The sequence below is a fragment of the Podarcis tiliguerta genome, assembly GCF_965153285.1.
Source record: "Podarcis tiliguerta genome assembly, chromosome: 6".
Classification (NCBI taxonomy): domain Eukaryota; kingdom Metazoa; phylum Chordata; class Lepidosauria; order Squamata; family Lacertidae; genus Podarcis; species Podarcis tiliguerta.
The window spans coordinates 94190553-94214800 of record NC_139539.1 but is presented as its reverse complement, the minus strand read 5'-3'; the positions used below and the strand labels follow the sequence as shown (position 1 = coordinate 94214800).

The window sequence follows — 24248 nt, the reverse complement described above, 5'->3', positions numbered from 1 at the left end:
CTGCTGGAGCCTGTCTTTGCATGCAGGGAAGTCCTTAACTCACCAAGGTTTAAGACCCATCAGCCACCCTCATCTGGTGAAGTCTGTCAGTCGAAGCTATTCCCAGGCTGTGGCCGCTGTTGCATGCTGACAGCTTGTAGGTACCACAGGTGAGAACTGAGTGCAAGGTGGGGACCAAAGGTGTGCAAACTAGCCCTGAAGGAGCATACCAGAGGCAGTGCCCCTCGCCTAACAACCCATACACCCCAAACTAAGGTTCACTACTCACGCAAAGTCAGTTTTCGCATGTCTTTTCAATTTATTGGAGCCCCTCGCTGGTCTTCGTGGACGAGCTGAAATCATTCAGCTTTCACAGTGGTAGCTTCGTACATGCCTCATGCCGTTAATCACTCTGTCACCAAGCAAAAAGCTATGTACAGTGGTCCACCAGGAAAGTTGTCAAGTGCAAAACAAAATATGAGTGGTAGGCTGTGCTTGCTTTCTTGGGTCACAAGTTGTACAACCTATCCTTCCTGGTTTTGCCATTGTCCATGGATTGCAGCCCTATAATATCATTCGCTTCTGTGGCAAAGGCTCTTCCAAAAACCACAGCATGAGCTTTAATGAACAACAAAGATAACAGCCATCTTCTTCAGCAATTCAAAAATGTTGCTAAGATGGCAACCGCTAAAGAAACGCTCTAAAGCTGTATCCTATGCACAATTACAAGGATGCAAGGTACATGGAACTAAAGGATTGTCACTTCTGAGTAAATATGCATAGAATCAGGCGGCATATACTGAAAGTAGAATTCATTTCAGTTCAAGCTGCAAGTAGGATCTTGAGTGCTCTTCCAGTGCTCTTCAATGCTTCCACTGTTCTTAAGTGGAAATAAATGCACAGATTGCTATATACGCCATGGGGCAGGCAGGGTGTTTTTTGTTTTGATACCCCATTTGCTATACCTTGTATCTGTGATCAATCAAGACTTGGGGCCTTCATTTTATTAATCAAAGTCAACAAGTTAGAATTCAAATTTGCATAGCCAACTGTTTATTCGGTAAAGCTGCCATCAGTTGGGAATGGCTTCCAAATAGCTCGCACGCTGTTCCCGCCAGGGCGGCGGGGGGGGGGAGGGATCATTCCCCAATACACCCCTCTTGTGGTGCAGCTAGCCTCTCCAAACATCTGCCATCTTAAAGGTTAAATAAAGGTAAAGGTAAAGGTACCCCTGCCCGTACGGGCCAGTCGTGTCCGACTCTAGGGTTGTGCGCTCATCTCACTTAAGAGGCCGGGAGCCAGCGCTGTCCGAAGACACTTCCGGGTCACGTGGCCAGCGTGACGAAGCTGTATCTGGCGAGCCAGCACCAGCGCAGCACACGGAAACGCCATTGACCCTCCCGCTATAAAGCGGTACCTATTTATCTACTTGCACTTAGGAGTGCTTTCGAACTGCTAGGTGGGCAGGAGCTGGGACCGAAAGACGGGCGCTCACCCCGCCACGGGGATTCGAACCACCGACCATACGATTGGCAAGTTCTAGGCACTGAGGTTTTACCCACAGCGCCACCCGCGTCCCTAAATTAAGGTACCACCAGTTAATAAACTACTTTCTCTAAACATAGCTGAAGAGGCAGGTGTGTGTAGTAAATTGTGAGAAACAAATCTTTGTATCTTCAATTTATTCTTGCAAGACTCAGATTTTCAAAGAAAAAGAAAATGCTGCTAGCCAGGAAGGACAGATGGAAAGAGAAAGACATGAAAGAGGGAAGACACACAATATGCAAGCAGATGGTGCCTTCGCTTCTGCAGATTGCCCTGCAAGTCTTCTTGTTGTGGAAGGAGGAATTTTTGGGTTGTCTTTGCTTTTGTTTTTATTATGCCTTTTTATATATTTGTGTTTTTATATTGTAACTTTATGTCGTGAACTGCCCCGCGGTAAACAAATTTAATAAAAAAATAATAACAGAATAATAATGATGAAGGCATTTCAGAGTCAAAACGCACAGCTGAGTAAGAATGGGTTTAGTTGTAATTTGAGAACATGTCATACTATAAGAGAGATACAGCAATGATACCTTTTTATTAGCTGTTTCAAAACAGGAGGAGGACCACTGAAAAACAACCTGAAGTGTTAAGAGCAGGGATTGGCTACTCTGCCCAGGAAGAGAATGGAATTGATGGCAACTTCCCGTATGAGCACCAAGAAAGGTCTGTTAGCATTGAAGACAAGTTTGTTCAAAGGAAATGAACGGCCTGTGATCATGACTGCTGTGGAAGCAGCTGCCTCGCTGCCTTCTTCATTCACCTGCCAATCAAAGATGCACAGAATTTAGGCCACACGTTTTCAAGAGCAATTGCACTGGAGACCAATAGAAATAAGGGCTTTCTTCTTCCATAATGCCCTATCCCTTGAGAACATAACTAGGGTTGCATGTTTCATTTACTAACTGGTTAGATTAATCAACTAAACAGGTGCCCCCCTGATTACTTGGAAAGCAGATTTTGAAATATATACACATGCTGATCAAAAGTATAGTGGCAGACTCTCCAAGTGCCCCTGTTTCCCAGGGACGTCCCTGATTTAGAGAAGCCGTCCCAGTTTCTGATTTGATCCTGGAATGTCCCACTTTTCCTTAGACTGTCCCTATTTCCACTGGAGAAATACTGGAGGATATGAAGTTATCTGACCCTGAGCCATCTGAATGCAATTCTGTATAGGGAAGTTTTTAAATGTTTTATTATGTTTTTATATCTGTTGGAGCAATGGGATGTCCCTATTTTCATTGGACAAATGTTGGAAGGTATGTAGTGGGCAACCACCATTTTGAGGCATCCTCCCTTTTCTCTTACAATGGTGGAAATGTCTCTCCTAAACAACCTGCTAGAACATAAATGCCTTTGAGATAGCCCCTGTGTGAGAGTGCTGGAGCTGCCTGAAAGGCGGTTGAAAGCGGCAATGAGAACAGCACCGGCTTACCTCTAGAGAGGCTTTGTGGAATGCTTCAGATACATAAACATCCCTCTGGCCACCTGAAATTATCCCTGAAAAAGACAAGAATTACAGTAAAATTACAGTATAAATTGGGGGAGTGCAAGCTGCCTATTGGGGAAAAGCAGGCGGCCCAGGAGTTTATGATGTGGCTATTAAGCATTGAGTCTGTGGAGAAATTACCAGCAAATGGTGAGTGTGTGTGTGTGTGTGCGCGTGCGCACACGCGCGCGCACACCAGCCACATCATGTGATCAATTCTGCGGAGTGGGGCTTACCTGCCCCCCCTCAAATATTTTATTCAAGTTGGCACCCCTGTGATGGAATATATACACTTATGGCACTGCTTCTCATTGCATGAGAAGCTGTAGAGAGGATGCAAAAGGTGGGAGCCATGTGTTTGTGTGTGTGAGAGAGAGAGAAAAAGAGAGAGGGGAAGGAAGGAAGGAAGCTGCAGCAGCTGCATCACAAACCTGGCTAAAATTGATTGCAGAAGAGAAGGAAGGCACTAGAAGGCCTAGAGCAGGCTGTAGCTAGAATGCCCTCCAGCATCTGGTGATGGACTTCTATCCCCCAATTCAAAGTGGCACAAGATGGATCTCTGAACTGGGCCTTAGAGATTGTATGCATGTTGACGGTCTGAACTGATGGATCATATAAACCAGGTGTGGGGAATCTCTGGCCTCCAGAAGTTGCTGACTTACAACATGCCATCACATCTGACTATTGCTAATGCTGGCTGAGGCTGATGGGAGTTGTAGTTCAGCAAAATCTGGGGGCCAAAGACACCCCCCAACACCTGATATAATCAGGAGTTTCAGAGCAAGACTTTCATTTTATCCACCAGATGCTCAAATACACCTGGGGACGGTGGGCTTTCAAAACCAGGGCAAAAAATATAATTGTAAAGAAGTTTGCTTAGTTTTATAATTAGGGTTGCTTTTACCATGTGCTTATTATTTACTTTTTGGTATACATTCTTAGAAAATCTGGAGAGGCTACTTTTATTTTGTCTCTCATGGTTATGAGACCAAGGCTATTCCTGATAAATTGTGTGTGTGGCCTGGGGCAGGGAGGTAGCATATAAGCAAAGTTTTGCATATGATTGTTAAAACTGGATATATTATTTTGAAGTCAATCTTTACTATTTGAAGGTTTTGGATCTTTCATGACAGCATCAGTGTTGCAACAAGAGAAGTGGTGCAGCTAAATAAAGGGGCAGAGAACATATAGTACGTGACTGCAGATCTTAGAGTGACAAGCAGAACGTAGAAGCTCCATGAACTTCCTGAGGCCAAACACAGGTATGCCAACATATAGAATCATAGAATTGTAGAGTTGGAAGGGACCCCAAGGGCCACCTAGACCAACCCCCTGCAATGCAGGAATCTCAACTAAAGCATCCATGACAGATGTCCATCCAATCTCTGCTTAAAAACCTCCAAGGAAGGATGTTTTTTACAATAAGGAGGTCTAGAAAGTTGTTATGCTTTGAAATAAAATATGAGAATCTTAGGAATCCAAGTTGTTAACCTCCAGTATCTTTGAAACGGAATGTGCCCCCCCCTTTTATTTTTTAACAGCATAAACATTTTTTGCCAGGTGTGAGTTTCTATGCATAAAATGTTACGCTGAGGGTGGTTACTTGGAAGGGCAGAGGGGCATCCTATCCTCTTTCCAAGCACAGCAGCCCTTCAAGACTCACCTGGCAGATTGGCGTCTTCCGATCGGAAAAGATCCGTCAGACCCATCTGCTTTAGCTTCTCCTTCAGGCTGAAGCTGTCCTCCATACGGAAGCGGGGCAGATGCACCGAGATGGAGACCTCTCTCAGGGCATTCAGCCAGCCTTCCAGCTTCTCGGCTGTCAGCCCCTGTTCCACTTCCTCCAGGGGGGTCTGTGCAAAGGGCAGGATGAGCACCATGGTGATGTCATCTCCTTTGTAGGGCAGCTCCAGGACCTGCACTTTGGAGCTTGCAATAGAGGCGTGCTTGAATGTCGCTTCCTGATACATGGTAGGCACAGGGCAAGGCCCAGAACCATTTCTGTAAAAGTTCTCCACCTTTGTATTTTCAAGCTGGAACTTTGATTTCCAGTGGCCCTGGGTTAATGCAGTAAAATAAAAGCGAACAATCAGTCAGAAGCCAGGGATCTGGACTACCCAGCAGGTTTACTCCCTACGAGGAAATTATTAATCTGGAATAATTACCACACATGGCTCTGTATCACTGAAATGGATTGGGATCTACACAAAAGCATCTGAAGATTTGGGGGGGGGGGGCATCTTTGTTAAGACAGGTTCAGAAGTAACTATTTCATGTTCAGATGTCTTGAGCGAGTGCCCATTGAGAGGGATCATGACAGAAACAGGCTTCAGATACACAAACTGATGATCTCACTTCCATTCCCACTGATGTTTACAATTATGCCTTTTAAGGTTGGGCAGGCAATCAGACAATGCTCCCTCACAACTGGCTCCTCATCCACTCTGCAGACTAGCTATATTCCTGCCATTGGCCTCTCAGTCAATTTTGTGAAGCCAGCATCATCATGGGGCATGGCTGCCACACGCACTGCCATCAGGAACATAGCTAGGCTTGGTTTCAGAAAATAATTTTCTCCTTCCATCAACAGCCCCTCTTCCCTCTGTGAGTGGGTTTTAAACCATCAGTTCAAGCATGTCACTCTTGTGACTTTTCCATACCTTAAAGTAAATAGTGTTGACCAGTACCAAAACGGTGAGGGCGTCAATGCCTCCTTCCGGGATCACATTCTTGATGAGCTTCTCTGTTTTATTTGCCACCCAATCATTAATGAGTGCCCTAGATAATTCTGGCTTCTCCTGAAACGTGGGACATAGAAAAGGCTCTATGAAATCTCACATTCTACCAGACAACATATTCAGATGTTTAATTATTTAATTTGGTTCAAAGCTAATAGAATTTCTCAACCACAGTCCCTCAGTACTATTGTTCAACACCTACAGTAAAGGACATAATACCTTTCAATAAAGAACTGGAGACAAGGCCATCAGCCTATTTGGAAAAAACATGTGGTTGGTCATGTGTCCAAAGTCATGGTTACCAACCAGCCAAAACTATACAGGTCAGTAAAAATTGTCCTCTTGGCCAGTTGACAGAATTGGAGGATTAAAAAACCAAGAAAAATGCAGTATGGGCATAAGTAGCACTCACATGTGCACTAAGGGAAGCGGCTGTGCTTATAAGTGAATGGCACCTGCATGCCACTGTAAATGAATGCACCTTGCAGGGCAACTGTGCTCAAATCACAGCAGTTTCTGACTGCGAGAGAGAATTTCCTTGGTAGTAGTTTGCAGTTCTGGAACTCCAAGGGAAATTCAATGGACCCCATTTATCTTGACCTTCTGTAAAAAGAATAGAAGAGTTTGGATTTGATATCCCGCCTTTCACTCCCTTTAAGGAGTCTCAAAGCAGCTAACATTCTCCTTTCCCTTCCTCCCCCACAACAAACACTGTGAGGTGAGTGGGGCTGAGAGACTTCAAAGAAGTGTGACTGACCCAAGGTCACCCAGCAGCTGCATGTGGAGGAGCGGAGACGCGAACCCGGTTCCCCAGATTATGAGACTACTGCTCTCAACCACTACACCACACTGGCTCTGTATATGGGTGGGGAGGTAATATGGCTAAGCCAACACCAATGAAATAGCAGAGTAACACCATAGGGGAGGGGTGGAAGCATATTTTGTAGCATACGCTGTCTTAAATGCAGCTTATTGATGACTTGTGACAATGTCTGGTTGACATGGAAACTGCTTCAGGGGTGGGGTTGCAGTCAAGTAGTATGTAAATTTTATGAAACAAATGCATTTTCTGAAATAAACAGAAAAAATCCAGAGAATGACTCTAAGCCAAAGCCCCGAAAGTAAAAACCATAGGTGTGTGAAAATCTTAATTCACACCGAACAGTTCTCCATAACGTTTTTATTCCATTTTTTTCCATCATAACAATTCATTAAGAAAAAGGCAACCCTATAACAGCAGCCCCATAACAGCAGCCAAATCCAGAAGTAAATTAGCACAGAATTAGAAAATATTACCACTGAGCAAATCAAGTCAAGTTGCAAAGTGCTGGGAGGCGCAGGAGGGGGCAAAGAGGAGGAGGAAATCAGGTCTGAATGGAGGCTGGGATGTGAGTCATTTGAGGAGCAAAAGTGAATGTGGAGCGTGGAGGGGGGGGGGGACTAAGCTCCCAAACAGCAACAAAACAAAATAAAACCCCGTGTTAACTTCTAGTTTGCAAAAATCAGTATTTATCCTTCAAGTTAAGAAATGTCTAAGAGAATAAGAAATATATTCACACCTCTTAATAGCATCATCACATTTATGACTCACTTTGAAGTTCAAAGGCCAGAGTTTAGCTCCATAAACCACCTCACTAACATTCTGATAGGTTTCATTGAAGCTGAATGACCTTTCCCCAAAGAGGCGGTTGGCTGACACCAGCTCTGATGATTTGTTGGCTTTCTTGTAAAGTCGGCAGTTAAGTTTGGCAAAGAAGAAGTGGATCTGATCTGATGTCTTTTCTGAAATGGTGTCAAACTGAAAAACCTGGAAAAACAGGAAGTAAAGTTCTTAACCCACGGTACTATTTCAGGGTTAGCGGAGTCTGTAACCTGAAACCTCTGTAACCAGAAGCATCTGTAACCCGAGGTACCACTGTATTTCCAGACAGATGCATCTGAAGAGGCAGACATTTTTTGGTCTACCATAGCTTATAATGCACTTGGCTACTACTCTGTTTGTTGGGATTCTGGAAGCCTAGACCCAAGTTTGAGGCAAGAACCCCAGCAGAGATTCAACATGGCAAAACATGCAGCAAAGAAAAGATGGAAATATAATAGAATGTGAGTTCCTAAGTATCCCACTTCCCTACCTCACAGACAGACCACATGTTTGGGAACTTATAAAATGGTTACGTTACAAAGGTCAGATTCATGTACTTTTCCAATACAGCAGTCCGAAAAAGTTGCACAGGCAGTAAAATATTGCTTGATTACAAAATGGTACAAGTTCCTAAACCATTGGTATAGAAAAAGGCTAGTTTCAGACTGCATTCTTGTTGATAAAGCCATGTGGCTGCAGGGAGCAGCTCAGAGCTCCTCACACAACCAATTTCACATGTAGACTGAGACAATGAAAGGCTTGGTTGCCCATTTCCTCCCAAGGTGAGGGGAAGTGACCTAGGCTAAGCTCTACTTTATGGCTTTAACCCAGGCATCCCCAACCTTCAGCCCTCCACATGTTTTGGACTACAATTCCCATCATCCCTGACCACTGGTCCTGTTAGCTTGGGATCATGGGAGTTGTAGGCCAAAACATCTGGAGGGCTGCAGGTTAGGGATGTCTGCTTTAACCCCTTCATGCATTAATTTGACTCAAATATGCTTATATGAGGCTGGTTACTCTACACTGTTTATTCTGCATTCCTGACATTAAGTTTCCACAATGGTCAAACTATGTCTGGTATTTACTGAGCATTTGTACTGATTTGTTTGTGGGGTAGTTCTATGACAATGGACATTCTGCTTCTGGTGTGTTTACACATCTTTCCTCATCACTTTCCTGACCACAAAATGTTTCTTAAACTGGATTTGTTGTGCTAGGGCAAGAGAGCCCTTTCATCCACTTTAACTGAACAGCCCTAAAGTTCTGGTATGTACTTGAATTTCTCCAGCAAAATACCAAGAGTCTGGAGGAAGCTTTAGTTTTCAAGATGAAACATGTTATTTGTGGGGGGGGGGAAGCACAATTTCCCCTCTGTCCCTTGGGGGAGGAAATCTTATGAGACTGCTCAGCATATGTTGATGGAAGAGACAAGGGAGAGCACCAGGGGCGTAGGAAGGGGGGTACAGGGGGTGCGGTCCATCCACCGGGTGGGGCAGCACTGGGGCTTGTGTCCACCAGGCAGACTCTGTGGGCAGCTTGCCATAGTGCCCCCTTGAGCGGATCACCACCGTGCCCCCATAAGGGGCTTGCTCCACCCCCACCGTTCTGGGTCCTAGAGTAGCTAGCTATGCCCCTGGAGAGCACTGTTCACCTGCAAGTCCTCCTGCACAAGCCCCACTGAGTGACAGCCCTGGAGACCTCATGGTTTAGAGATATATGGGCCTCCAGGTGGATATGCCCGTTTGCCTGATGTGGACCTGACGTTCCAAACAAATCACAATCCATAGTTACAAGGATGAAAAGCTTGTCTTGTTTTTGGCAACTGAAAGCTTATGATTTTCAGAACTTAAATTTGTATGTACAGATCTAGGAGGTCTGCCTCGGGAGACGCTGGGAAGCCTGCGCTGGTCCACATGGTCTTGGGAGGTGCAGCGCCAGTCCACACAGCCTAGGGGAAGCTGCGGTCTCCTCAGCCGGTGCCAGAGACGTACTTCTGGACATCAGCTTCTAGAAGTGCCACAACAGAGGGAGGAAGAGTGACGGGGACAAGGCACGGCCGGAGCATTGGAGCCAAAGCAGGACATTCTGGATTGGGATCAGTAGCCAGGGTGGCTTCTGTCAACCTGAGATGTCCCACTTAAAACAGTATGACCTTCCAGTGCAGATTTAGGGACACATAAGAGGGGGGAAGGGGGGGAAGTCTTGTTGTTTGATGGGCACTTGTTCTGTTTGCACAACTGCCCCATATGCAACATGCTGAACTGTGATCACCTTTATTCATGGTGGCCTATGGTTTTAGATGAACTGTACTGAACCAATACATAAAAACCATGTGGAAAGATTAACAACCAAGCATAGAGTGGAAATTGTTGAGTCTTCCGAAAGGAAACACTCCAGTTCAGTCTTCTGCAAGAAGGCTGTCCGGACATATCCCTGCCCCCACGTTACCTCCATTAGCTGCTGGAGGGTGTTGCCACAGGCTCCCAGCTTAGTCATGGCAAAGGCTGTGGAAATGCTGAGGGGTGACAAGAAGATGTTGTCATCGGCATTCCTGGAGCTGGTCAGTTTCTTGTAGAAGAGGGCAGCAAAGCGAGAATTGGCCTTGGACAACTCCCAGACACGTGGGTTGGTAGAGCTGGGCAGGTTCTCTTGAATCGGCCCAGAGGCTGCAGCCTCTTGGGCCTTCTTCTCTGGGTTGCGGTAGATGCACATAGGGTTTACAGGGATATCCTTTGGCTTGGCAGTGCATACATCCTTCACTAAATGGTGGTGCGGAGTTACAGCAGGCAACATACAGATGAGAAGTAGTAGTGGGAGCTGCATCTTCCTGTAAGCAAGAGGGGGGTGGACTCAAGATGAAGAGATCCAGCTTTCTCAAACATAAATGAGCATGCATACAGATAAACCACCTACGGTACTTCCTGCTGAAACAGCCACCCATGAAGTATCCCAGTGCAGGAAATCAGAGTAAGCAAAATGGTGCTTATTCCTCAATGAATGAGTTCAGGAGCAAGACAGATGCAGCAAACTGCATTTTACTCCTGTAATGATGGTGCTGTGATCTAAGAGAGTTTAAAATACAGAACTGGACATATTCGTTTGCTCTTTTAATTGGGATTAGCAATTTTATTTTTTATTCTTTTGCTCTAATGCATTCAGGATGTAGAAACAATTGTAAAGCGTGGAATGCCGGGGGGAGTGGGGAGAGAAATGCTAATTGCATGCTTCACAACTGAAGTAATACATATTGCAGGGTGTGGACTAGATGAACCTTGGGGTCCCTTCCAACTCTGTTTCTATGATTATCTGAGTGTCTAAAAGCCACCCGTCTCCCCAGTAGGGCCATTAAGTCCAGCGTCTAAAATTACCTGTTTGCCCCAATTGTGCCTTTGAGGCATAATGCAGCCATCAACAGTCTTATCTTCCTTGAATCCACCAAATTCCCCCTTTTAAAGCCATCAAAATTGGCCAGACCCTTCACTGCTACATTTTGTGGTCACAAATTAAGAGTTTAACTTTGCATTGTATGGCAGAGCACCTTCTTTTGCTTCGCCTTAACCTTTCACAGTTTCACTGGGTTGCCCAAAGTTGTATTATGAGAAGGTGCATGTTGCGGATAAGAGTACCGGTAGTTTTTCTCCATCTTATATACCTGTATCATGTTCCACAATTAATCACCTTTTTTCTACAGCATGCCCAAACAGTTTAGTGCAAAAATTCAAATGGCTGCCCCACTGAGGTAAGGCTTTACTAATAATTGAGGGAACTACCCCTTTGCTGTCTTTTAATAGTACCCCAAACTCCGCCACCTGAGGCAGGTGACCTCACCTGGCTGGGCTGGCTCTGATTTAAAGAAACCTTCAAGAACTGGGATCTCTTACCTCCTCCTTCCTGGGGCTTTCTCTCCTCTTAAGGCAGGGTGAGCAAATGGCTGGCTTGCTTGCTTTTGGCAAAGTTCATCCCAGTCAGTAAGAGTGTTCCTTCTACTCAGCCAGAGCCAAAACAAGGGGAAAGGGGGTGGGGGAAGGCCGTGGAGGTCAAAGGAGAATGACCAGCTGAAGCAGGTTAAACAAAGAGTGAGGCCAAGCAATGTTTGATCTGAGAGGAGATTTAATGTTCAACTCGATGTGGGAATGTCTGGATATATACTGCACATACGAAACTGCAGATAGACCCAGCAGCACTGGAGAAGCAGCAGCAGGAGAAAGTAGCTCAGTTTTATTTCTTAAAACTATTCTTCATTCATTTTGTTGAAAATACGCAATGTGAATAAAGCAATGTAATCCTACTCATTTTTCCTGGGAGAAAGCAGTTTCGCAAGCCAGCCCTCCTCTTTGCAACACATGGCCTCTCCTGGTCTTAAAGGTGGCAGCTACGGGATGACAACATAGAGAGGAAGGGAACGCCCAGCCAGCCTGCTTTTAAGAGCACTTGCATGAGAACCATGCCTGCCCCCAGAACGGCTTCATAAAAATAAGTATTGCTTGCACCAGCACCTGCAGATATAACAAAATGGCCATGCCGGGGGGGGGGCAGCAGGGGAGAGGACTGGAAGGTGTAGGTGGAATAGCCCAATGACTGGGATGGGAAGAAGAGTGGGGAGAGACACAGGGCCTGCCTCCATCATGCATTTCAACTGCTTTAATAGAAGCTCCATCTCCCTGGGAACTCAAAGAGCTTTATTTCTGTTAGGAGGGCTAGGAATCTCCGTCAGGCAATGCTCAGGGCCTCAACAAAACTATAGTTCCCAAGACACTTTTTGAAGAACCTGCAAGTTATGCACTGTTCTTGGTTTGTGCCTCTGACAGAGTTGGCAGTCTGGATTGTCTTTGGTTGTGGAGGGTGGGGTGATTAAAAAATCAATCCTCCCATCAGACTGAGAATCTCTCCTCACTCACCCAGTTTAAGATATTCCACCATTCTTCAGCAGGGTTTCTTTTCTTTCAACAAAGTTAGAGGCTCACGTATCTGTCAAACAAAGCTTTCATAATAAAGAAAGCTGTCACACAGCAACATGGTGTCTGAGAGAAACTAAAACAACACGATGAGGCAATAATGAGAATTTGTCTCTCTAACTGAACTGAACACCCCAAGAGAGGGCCCAATTCCAGAGCACAACACAAAAGTCCTGCCCACCAGATGCCAGACATTATACTATTCAAATTAGGCCCCAGTGTTTTCCTTACATACACACCATGCCCTGAATGCGCGCCCACCCACCCACCCACCCAAATTCTGGGCACTGTAGTTTACCTCTCACAGAGTTAAAATTCTCAGCAACCCTTAGCAAACTAGTGCACAGAAATCTGCTTCAAATGTGCTTTAAATGTATAACACGCATGCAGCCTGTAATGTATGTTTAGGGTAGGAGGGTTGCAAACATATGCAATTGTTCCATGGACCAAGTGTTTGGTTTGTGCTGCTGGGCTCTGAATACTTAAGATTGTGCAATATTTGAGCATGTTGATGAAGCCTTATATTCTCCTGAAGCAAGTCTGCAGAAATAATGTGATTAGCAGACTCCTAGTTTCAATCACATTTCTGAAGATACTGTGTTCTGCAACTTTCAAATGTCATTTCCAACGTCAAGCCTTACAAATGAAGCTTTTTTAGCTAGCCAGGTAAATGGTAGTAGCAATCCTATTGTTAACATCACTGCCTTTAACATTTTTGAGCTAGGTTTGCAGCAGTATAATTGGCTAGAGACCCAGTTCTAGGCTTGTGGAGGGGGTTTCCTAGGAAAGCTACCCTCAGGACTTCTCCTTAGTAACCCCCACTCCCATGTGCTTGTTTGCAGACCAGCAGATGGCCTGCTCAACAGTTAATGGCAGTGACAGCATCCTCTTAGCACACACCCACCCCGGTTCCTGCCATAGGATTAGTGGGCTCTGATGAAACTCTGTGCTTGCCAGAGTTTGCTGTGCATTTGAATCCTCTGATTTTGTTTCATTCATTTTTATATGCTTTTATGTGTTCTTCATATTGCCATTTTACTTCTTTTAGGGTGTGTATTTAACAACATATTTGTTTTCACACTGTAGAAGACACACTTGAGGGAAGAAATAACTCAAACTAAAAACGTATGTTGATAACAATAGCTGTCAAACCCGTAACCTCCAAGCAAATCACAAAGTCAATGAGCTCATTGCCTTGGAGTCTTCTTTATTATCACCAGCATCACTTTAGACAATTTTTTATTTTATTTTTTGTTAAATATACCTCTGCAGGGCACAATCACATACAATCAATACGATTGGTAAATTACATGAGCTCTATCCCAAGCATATATGCACCAAAATGTCAAAAAAGTTATTAAAAAATGAACTCCACCCAAAAAGGTGATAATGACTTAAGAATGTCTCGGGGAGACTGGTACAATCCTAAAAAGACCAAAGGAAACTTGGCTTAATACCCCCCACCCCCGCACACAACCATAAAGAATGCACACAGATATAGAGGAATCCCACAACTGGAAATGGCTTGGGAAATGTGAGAGGCAGGTTTGATGAACAAAAATAGGAAGTGAAATCTAGATCGAAGGCTGCAAGTCCATCAAAACTAATTTTAAAATGCCACCATGCTGCTGATAAGGTCGCCTTGAAGGAAAGGGGTCCATGGCTAGCAAAGAGGCTGCTTACATAGCAAGCAGAGACTGTAAGGCAATTGTAAACTCACAATAGGCAGCAGAGACTGAATTTAGGGATCTGTACAGAGCCTGAAACTGTGATCTGTCAAGACAGCCGGCAAAAAAGGGGGCACTGCCAGTCTTGCTCCCCACTCCTAGCTGCCTTTATCTAATGCTAAGCTAGGGGGAATCTCCCTAACCAAATCCAGCTGTGGGATTCTGTTCCAGTTACACAATCTGGTTTTGGATGCCAAAGACTTGTGAGTATTGTCTGCCACAACAAACTAACATTAACGACAAGAGGGCACAGGGGGTGTCTTCTTGCAGGCACCCCATGAATTCAATGGGACTTGCATGTAGAAGACAATCCCGCCTACAAATGGTGCCCAAAGTCACTTTAACATACACAGAAGCAAACAAATTTTGTTTATAGCAAACACCAAATACTCCACAGGATTCTGTTTTTTATATATATAAAAGATATGTATACATGTAACATCAGCATATCTAATACTTTTGAGAGAGAGAGAGAGAGAGAGAGAGAGAGAGGAGAGAGAGAGAGAGTCTCTGCATTTAAGCATATGTTTTTCTTTTGGTAAAAAAACCCCAAACTTTTGCCTCCAAAATTAGATACTTTTTTGTATGTGGGGAGAAAAGCATCAGGCGGTCATAAATACATAAGTTATTTAGATATAGGCAACATCAGAACAGAAGCTACCCAGAAAATGGCAACTGCAGCTATTAAGGAACTTCTAAGATACTATCATAATGAAAGCTGAGAGTGTTTGCTGTCTTTCAGAACCAGAGCCTTATGCTTGTAGCTTAAGAAATCAAAAAGCAATTTTTTGCCATAATAAATAATTAAAACACTGTGAGTCCATTGGCAAATCCAGCACAATGTTTACCACAGGAATCCCAGTGAAGGAAAGGAGCCATTTTCTTCTCCTTGTTACTTTAGATGTCATCAATATGTCCTCTCAATGAGCTACCCTTTTAGTAAGTACAGAACTGTCTCTGGGTTGATTTGGTGAAATAGGAAATAATTTGGTGTTTTTAAATGATGAATATTAGGCAACTGATCCTGAAAAGGGTGGAGTGCCCTTCCTCCAGAGCTGCGTATCAACCCAAGACCAGCAATTACACCAGAAACCATTTGGTGATGCAGGGGCATAGCTAATCTCATGCAATTTAGTTTACTCAATCAAGGCCATTGCTTTTAGTGTGTCTGTTTAAAAGCACAACTGTGAATTTTGAAAAGATTCATCTGTTGTGTTTTCCACATAGGGGAGCGGGAGAAAAGAACTGGAAGTGGGAAATTCTGTACCAGAATCCCAGTAGCTTGGTTTACACGTTACATTAAATCATAATGTAAAAAACCCTGTTACTTCATGCTTACTTACCTGCCACAGATAAAACAAGCCAGACTCTGGTTTGTTATACTGTCCAAACCTGGGCTTGAGGTTTGCTTCCTCCAAATAAACCGCGAGTGGCAAGCCTGGAGCCAGTTACAGTTTATGATTTGGAGTAAACAAACCACAGGCTGGGTTCGGAGAACATGACCAGCCACGTTCTGGCTTGTTTTATCTGTGGTGTGGCGACAGAAGCAGGGAGAAGTGCCACTGGAACTTTTGAGCAAGGTGCAATGCCCTGCTCCTCATTCACACAAAACCAGCTTGTTTTACACGGAGATATAGAGTCCTGTGTTAACTGGACCCTATCAAGCTAAACCTTAGCATTACAAGAATGAGCCTCCACATATCCTGAGCTTATGTACTCATTTCCTCCTCCAGAATGGTGGCAAGAAGATGACTAGAAGTTTATTCTTCCCATTCAGATGAGCCAGTTTACCTGTTGTCCAAACCGTATACAGTAATTAAACTTAACTATGATTCAACGACAGAAGCCTGGCTACTAACTATGGTTTGAAGCTGGCTTGTCTCAAAAAAGGGGTAAGAAAAGAAAGTTAAGATTAAGCACTTTTCTTGGTGCAGACAACATGGGTGATATTCTACTAATATTTACTAAAATTCATTAAATTTAATGCACCATTAGAAGAATTACACAAGGACAATTTTTTAAAAGATGATTTCACTGCAATTTGGGTTGACAATAGATTTTATGAGTATAGCCAAACATGCCAATCTTCTGGCACCCACAACTCGTACTGTATGGTTTCCTAACCCCCTTCTCTTGGTGAACAGGCTCATCTGTGGAAAAAATAATCCTTATACCACTAGGTGGTGCTATAGTTATATGAATATTTTGAATAAAGGTTTAATTATTTTTATTACTTCAATCCATCTCAAAGCATTATTTAAGAATTTGCACTATATTTTGGGTTTTTCCCCATTTTCTGTGTGTATTGTGATTTAGTATGTATTATTTATAGTTTGATTTGTTTGTCATATGCTTTTCTGATTTTGTATGTTACATTGGCCTAATACCAAATCAGTTATTGTGTAAGCTGCTACTATGGAAATTCCAACTTAGGTGTTTTACAGGTCCTGTTTTGCAAATATGATGTTCATTACTCTTACGGATAAAAAAATAAAATAAAAACATTTAAAAATTAATAATAGGACAAAGTCAGGTCCATTAATTTCAGCGGGTCTACTCTGCACAGAACGTCATGGCACGATGCAGTTAATCTAAAACTGAAAGCTTTTGAATGCCTCTCTGCAGCTGTTCCCAGGAGAATGCAAACTCAAGGCTTACACAGGCTTTTTCTTGTAATGCTAAACATAGTTTAGCACTATGTCTGAATGAGGCCACTGACATACCTTTTTAAGTTCTTTCTAGAGCAAGTCAGTACACAGATTTGCTTCATGGAGTCAACTGCTGGTATTAGTCATTCACTTTCCTATAGTGGGTGGAATTCAATGCAGCACTAAGGAGATTGTTCCATCAACGCAAGCATTTCTTTCTGCCTGCCTAAGGGCTTCTTTTCCTCCCCTGCAGACTCTTCTAGGGGTTCTCCCAACCCTCCAGAGCAGGTTGGAGGAAGGTGCAGGGGGAAGGAAGCCTCACAACACTAACGTGCCCTGGCTTTGGTTAACAGAACCAGGTAGTTGAATCTGCCGTTCATCATCAATTTCGTACTTCACAAGACACACTGCGCCAAGCAAATATCTGGGGTTGTTGGATCACAGTTAGGTGATCCTGTCTGCCCCTTTAGATATTTTGAGGCAGGGAAGAGTATGCAGCTTGCCTACCATCTACTTCCATGTAAGGTAAATCTGTAGTCTGTTTATAACAACAGGCAGGGCATGGGGGCAGATGAGAGGCTCAGGATGGGAGATGCATCTGTGGTATAATTTCTTCTGCTGCCTCCAGATCTTAAATGAACAGGTTGGATCTCAAGAATACAACTTGGCAAATCTAGCGCTGGAAAAAGTTCCCTTCCATAGACAGAAATATTTGCAAATGCGTAGAACATAATGTAAATTCCACTATGAACATACTGATGAGATATGGGGAAATGACGGAAGAGTGACCTCCTTGAGGCCATTTATTTTTAAAAAGCCCATGCCTGCTAAGTTAGTAGAACTATGAAACCAAGTGCTTTTTGATTACATATGCTTGTCTTAATGGATTCATGTATTAATTGGTCAGAATGAAAGAGGCTTCTATATAGCTTTGGACATGCAGAAAAATGGTCTAATGTGTCTAAGATACAACTCAATACACTTTCTGCAGCCAAGTACCACAGAGCTACCTGTGCAGTCAGCATGTGCAGTGTGTTTGCATGCATTTGCTTCTGCATTTAACTACATCTGGTGCTACTTCTACTAAAATTCTTCAAGCTTCCTTATATTTATTTTTACTAGACCCCAATAGAAAATTTCAAGCAGGAATAATGACAGTAAACAATAACTTTTTCATAAGCCCTTTTTTGTTGCAAATTGTAACTTGATGTGTGATGGGAGAGTATTCAAGCATTAAAAAAAATAGAAAAGGGGATATATAAATGGCTGCAAATTTAATGAGGCTTAAACACACCACTTCCAAAATCTAATAATTTATCATCACTGAATGTATTTTTGTAAGGCTCAACAGTCATAAGCTTTTAGACATATTTACCAGTGTTAAGAGCTGAAAACACAGAAACCAAGTTCAATAAAAACTGGCTAAACCAGTAGGATGAATAAAATAAAAATACCCCACCCCCACCCCCCAAAAAAACCAACACCCAAGAGTAAAGCACAAGTCTTTGGCTCTCCTTGAACAAAAAGCAAACAAACCCAAAAAAAACAAACAAAACCAAAAAAAGGTATTTCCCACATTTATACAGACCCCCCATTTGCCTACCAGTAGGGGCAATATCACATTTGTGCATCACTGAGTAATAACACCATTAGAAAAGGCAACTTCACAGAAGTTATTGGCTAAGCGAATTCATTTGAATGCTCTATTTTGAGGCAGCAAGCTTTTGACTGGTGCATGATCAGGGAGGGTGACAGGCACATCTACAGAAGGAAAAGGAACAGAAGCAGAAGAAGCTAGAGCAGTTAAAATAGAATGGGCACTGCAAAAAGCATTTAAGTTATCCTGTAAATACTTCATAAACCTTTTACGGAATTAAATTTTGCTCTAACCACCAAGGTTACCTAGGGCAACAAAGGACATCCAGATCAAAATGCTCTAATAAGGTTTAAAGTGAACAGGGTGTTGTAAACGACAAAGTGGAAAGAAAGGAGTAATCTACAGAATTGTTCATTAATAACAGCTATTAACATTGTATGCTAAATGTATCAGAGAAAAATAAGCCAAAACTTAAGCACAGTATACAGGAACAGTGGAGGAGGATGCTGTAAAGGTTTGTTGACTATTGTGAAATACATCTATGTCTGTTTGCCTATTTCCTCATTGCTATAAGGCATCCAGAGTACAAAGGTTACAAAGCTAGCGTCAAGAGAAGTGGAGTCCGGATCCCATGGACAGTTTAAAAGCCTAGTGTGTTAGGATGTTTCTCTTAAAACAGAGAGAAACCATATGAAAGGGGGAGCGGGAACTAGTCCACTGACGCAGCAGCAGCACCAGCAGACGTCTCTCTATTTCTCAAGTTTATGAATCTCCAAGCTCAAAAGATTCAGAAAAGAGCTTTTTGAATGCCACTAGAATATAGGTATTTCTCAGGTTTCAATATTTCCTATGTCTCCTTTACAAAGAAGGAAGGATTCACTGCCAACTAGCTCCTTACCTTAAATAGTGCTGAAAAGTCCTAGCAAACTAATTTAGGAAAACTAATTATAAAAGAACAAACTAGATGAACTACAGAATTAGATTCTTCTACTTGAAAGCCAGTACACTTTACCAAAAAGTCACTGAAAAAGCCTTTTCCTAATTCCTTATGTGCTCACCTTTGTTGAGTAAATCTTTGCACCAAAAAATGAGGGAAACAGGAAACTCAGCCAAGATCAATGTGGTTTGAAAAGATTAAACAAAAACCTTTGCTTGTGCAAACAGGACATTAACCTGGATAGGACACTGTGCACAGAGTACAGCCTGGGTGGGGGATGACACAAATATTGAGAGATCTAATTTTTAAGCTCACATTCAGAGCGTGTACTTTTATAGTAGAAGCTTCTCAGTATCAGCAATGGCATTTTCCTCATGTTCTGCCCATTCTTCCACGTGCTCAATGAATACACCCATGGCGGGGTGATTAAGCCTCTGTACAAACTGCTTTTTGCAATGTCCCTAAGCAAACAGACAAGCCTCGCCATATACACTTTGTACACCCGTGGGCAAATTTCACAGACTAGTAAATGCATGTAGATAAGGGTAGCTGGACTTGCCGCCATGATGCTGCTCCCCTATACCAAGGGGGAACCATCTTTTTGGCCCAGTGAGGCAGATCCTTCTCTCTCCCTCCCCATGGGCCAACACTGACAAGTGGGCGAGGCCACCCACCCTCCTGTCAAAGTTGGCCCACAGAGGTGCAAAAAGATAGTGAGCAACACATCAGCTGATGCAGCAGTAGTCCCATCTCGCCTTCTGCAGGCTTTACGCGTGCAGCTGTCCGCTGGGTGGGGGTTGTCCTGCTTTCTGCAAGAATCAGCTGCCTGTGCTGGTTGCCTGCAGAAGGTGAAGCAGAAACCAGTCACCACAGCGGAACTAAGCAGGACGGAGGTCCACCTCCTATCAGGTGACACCACCTGCTCACCAGAGTGATGTCACTTGATTGTCAAGTGGGTGTGCTTTATGAAATATAGTCTCATGGGCCAAATTAGAATCTTGGACAAGCCCAAATTGACCCATGGGCCAGAGGTACTCCACTCCTGCCCTTTATGCATGTTCACAGTATGCACATTAAAATGACTGAGAAGTGCTGAAGTCTCTCTTCCCTGAAGTTAGAAAATTTTCTGTATATGAAATTATTCTTAAAAAAAGCCATTTTTTCCTCTTTTTTCAAGTTAGGCTCTCTCTGGAGGGGAAGATCTTTAAAAGATTGCTACATAATTTATGTACAAGGTTAACTAAATTTTGTTTTCTTGCAAACAAAGATGAGATTTTGGGCCAGGCCCTTCATAGACCTGATTCATTCAAAGGAGTTCCTGTGTTGTGAGAAATAGGAATAATAGGACTTACAAGCAAAGTTAGCTTGTTTCAGTGCTCTCCTGATATTACTCTTGCTTTATCGCACCAGGAAAGGCAGAAAGGTGTGATGGGCTCCCTCAAGTGAACAATTTTCATCAAGAAAAGAAAGTATTTCTATCTAGACCGGAAAGCAGGGCAAGAGGAAAGGAAGGTAGTGCGAAAGGAGAAAAAAATTTCTCATGTTAAAATTCTGATAGAGTGGTGTGTGAAGTTAAGAGAAGCTGAAGATGATTGTTAAAATGCCTTTGAGATAGATTTTCTCAGTGCCTCTACCTCCCAGATGTTTTATAACAGCTGCACTCATGTGAAAAAATTCTTAAAACATACCCAATATATATACAGATATAACTACATATATGTGTATATATACATACATATATAGATAATTTTTATTTAAATAAAAAAATGAATGCTCGAATCCCAAGCCAATACATGTATCAAATTTTTGGCCAGCCAGGTCTGTAGGGCATAATCAAATTCAATGTGAAATAGTATATAAATGCGGTGCCTTGACTGGGCAAATTAAATAATCACTACTCAACAGAGTCTTCTGCTTGGACTCTCCTACTGGTAGGCAACAGGGGGGCTGTATCCCCCCATTTTGTTCAATGTAACAGTAAGACAGATGCAAAATAGCTGAAGGTTGCTATGACCTCAACAAGGGTTTAAGGGAAGAAAAACAACCTAAAACAAGATTAATAAACTTCTGCTTTTACCCAACCAAAGCAATGCTTCAACTTATTACATAACCAGTGCTTTCTGAGTTTTAGTAGTCTAATCCATATGGGAGAAGTAGGCTTCAGAGATGTGTGGGAGCTTTTGCAAGGGTTTCCACTCGGAGCATCTCTACCTACATATAAACTTGGAGGGAAAGAGGAGGAAGTCAAATTATGCACAGCACAAGTAAGACCACTGCCTGCAACAGCGGCATTTTAAGGACAATCTTAAATGCAATGACGTATGCAGCAAGAAGAAAGGTTTTCATCCCATCTAGATCCTGAAGGGTGTTGCTGTTGAGACAGAGTTGCTGAAAGTAAATCTGAGGAGTTCTATTATCTTGTCAATCTCTCCCATTACTCAGAGAAAGCCTTCACTTTCAGAGACTGAATACAGCAGGGGCAGGCAACCCCCCCACCCAAGACAGACCAGGGACAACCAAGAGCAGCTTTGGATGCAATAAAGATGCAGAGGGAACACAAAGTAAAGGGGCCTGAACTTCCTGTCTTCTTGCTTCTCTCCATCCCACCCAAGCTATAACTTCTACAGTTCTCATCTTGGGCAGATGCAGCAGCTTCCCCTGCACTAGGATATCATGCAGTCCCCGTCCTTCCCAGAAAGTTAACACAGAGGTTGTGCTTTAGACCTGACCAAGAAGCAGAGAGACCCAAATTTCTCAACCTAACCCATCTCTGACAACTGAAGCCACTCTTCACTGCACAGTTTAGGCATTGTTTTTAATCTGCAGAAGAAGTGCAATGGCTGCCTTTCAAGCGTGCTGGGATCAATCAGTATTAGCCAGTTTATGCTGCCTCACCAGAAATGGAACAGCTATTTCATTCTTATTCATGTAAACAGATCTGCTTGTTGAGGTGATGAATACATGCTTTACAAACTGAAGTTAAAAACCTATCATGCTTAGAAAAATACAATGGATAACGGTGATGCCCTGGCATGCTTAAAGAGAGTTACTTTCAGAAACTCTGCAACACGTATTCTGACAAGGCAATTGAGAGGTTCCTCCTCCGTTGCAACACTTCCTATTTTCTTTTCAAACTCACACAAAGCAGCGGTGAGTGAGACTGTTTTGAAGGGAGAAGAAAAGAGGAAATTATACACTGGGTATGTAATAATACCAAAATAAAAGAGAAAACCTACCTCATTAAGATCATACAATTAATCAAACAGAGTGTGTGTATATATATTTATATATATAATATCTGTTTCTTTTAAAGCCCTGGCATTCAAGGCATCCAAAGTTATTAAAATAAAGTTCATTCACAGAACAAAAACAAATTTAATCTGAGTTGCTTGCAGATACTGCTAATTTTCATTTTTTTAATTAAAAAATGTGTTAATGTGAACTATGTGCAGGGTTTGTTCTAGTAGTGGTGTTGTGCACATTGTCTCAGGACCTGCCATTGTTGCAGCTCTTGCTCAGTGTCTCCCATTATATCCCAAGGAGGGGTAAAGGTGACCCCAGACAGAAATGGAGAGATGCTTTTGTTCCTTCAGGGAGCAGATGTAGGTGTTGCTCCTGTCCTCTGGGCATCCAAGTCGCCTCCTCCCGCTTCAGTATCTTCCGACAAGCTCAGAGCTGCAGTTTTGCTTGAGAGGAGGCCAATGCTTTCTTGCGCTGGAGCTGCTCCATTTGGAACATCACTGCTGAAGAATGAATGCCAAAAAGGGAAATTAACAGTGAAGACAGTCAGGTAGAGAAACAAAGAAACTGAATAAAGTTTTAGAAAAAGAACAATATTGAGAAGACATCCTGAATACAGTTGGCCATGTTCTTCCAAATGGCCACTAGTACCTCAGAAGTTGAACAGAATCCATTTGGGAGACTTTTTGACTTCCAAAACGATCAGAAACCAAGCTGCAGGTTGGAAACCTTCCGCGGCTTCCAATTGGAAGCCGCGGAAGGTGTTCAGGTTCCAAAGAACACTCTTTGGAACACTCACTTCCAGGTTTGTGGCGTTCAGGAGCCAAAACATTTGAGTCACAAGGCCAACCAAGGTACAACTGTACTTTAGAATGCATTTCTATGTTTAGACATAAAACAATAAATAACCGAAACAAACAGAATACACAAGAAAAAGAGAATATATTGCCATGTTTGTTTTGATATCTTTAATCTGCCTTGTTAAGTTGCATCTGTTTGGATCTTCCATCTCCATTTAGGGAGCAGTACCCCAATAGGGACGCGGGTGGCGCTGTGGGTAAAACCTCAGCGCCTAGAGTTTGACCATCGCATGGTCGGCGGTTCGAATCCTCACGGCGGGGTGAGTTCCTGTCCTTCGGTCCCAGCTCCTGCCCACCTAGCAGTTCGAAAGCACGTCAAAGTGCAAGTAGATAAATAGGTACCGCTTTATAGCGGGAAGGTAAACGGCATTTCCGTGTGCTGCGCTGGTGCCAGAGCAGCTTCGTCACGCTGGCCACGTGACCTGGAAGTGTCTCTGGACAGCGTTGGCCCCCGGCCTCTTAAGTGAGATGGGCGCACAACCCTAGAGTCGGACACGACTGGCCCGTACGGGCAGAGGTACCTTTACCTTTTTACCCCAATAGTGTAATATGTTACACCCACTAGAAGAAGAAGAAGAGTTTGGATTTGATATCCAGCTTTATCACTACCCTAAGGAGTCTCAAAGCGGCTAACAATCTCCTTTCCCTTCCTCCCCCACAACAAACACCCTGTGAGGTGAGTGAGGCTGAGAAACTTCAGAGAAGTGTGACTGGCCCAAGGTCACCCAGCAGCTGCAGGTGGAGGAGCGGGGAAGTGAACCCATTTCACCAGATTACGAGACTACCGCTCTTAACCACTACACCACACTGGCTCAAAGCGGAGCATAGACAGAGGTGGTAACTGGGCAAAATAAGTTTGACAGGCTACTGTGTGCTCTGTGACTGCAT

General features: G+C 43.3%; 2 protein-coding genes across 7 annotated transcripts in view; both read right to left on the bottom strand.

Annotated features, from left to right (window-relative positions):
• Positions 1-1989: 1989 nt before the first annotated feature.
• On the bottom strand, positions 1990-11441 carry SERPINC1 (serpin family C member 1). The gene is made up of 7 exons (XM_083446359.1): positions 11278-11441; positions 9845-10223; positions 7343-7558; positions 5674-5811; positions 4677-5070; positions 2960-3024; positions 1990-2287 (listed from the first exon to the last, which is right to left on the bottom strand). The coding sequence occupies exons 2-7, from the start codon at positions 10217-10219 to the stop codon at positions 2114-2116; spliced, it is 1362 nt and encodes a 453-aa protein (XP_083302485.1). The 5' UTR covers positions 10220-10223; positions 11278-11441; the 3' UTR covers positions 1990-2113.
• Positions 11442-13541: 2100 nt separating this feature from the next.
• The window catches only part of RC3H1 (ring finger and CCCH-type domains 1), an 81442-nt gene continuing 70735 nt past the window's right edge, over positions 13542-24248 (bottom strand). For 3 of the 6 annotated variants that reach the window (XM_083446273.1, XM_083446275.1, XM_083446277.1), the window contains one exon: positions 13542-23003. In XM_083446273.1, coding sequence (XP_083302399.1) covers positions 22850-23003 — 154 coding nt within the window. In that variant the 3' untranslated portion in view covers positions 13542-22849. The remainder of the gene's footprint in view (positions 23004-24248) is intronic. The other 3 variants (XM_083446274.1, XM_083446276.1, XM_083446278.1) reach the window with 1 other exon arrangement.

What these genes read in the sequence shown, in the direction of transcription:
- SERPINC1 (XM_083446359.1), bottom strand. Translation starts at nt 10,219, where the DNA reads ATGCAGCTCCCACTACTACTTCTCATCTGTATGTTGCCTGCTGTAACT. An exon ending in TCAACACTATTTACTTTAAG is followed by an intron (nt 5,071 to 5,673) that starts GTATGGAAAAGT and finishes GCATTAACCCAG; the next exon opens with GGCCACTGGAAATCAAAGTT. An exon ending in TCCACAAAGCCTCTCTAGAG is followed by an intron (nt 2,288 to 2,959) that starts GTAAGCCGGTGC and finishes TTTGATTGGCAG; the next exon opens with GTGAATGAAGAAGGCAGCGA.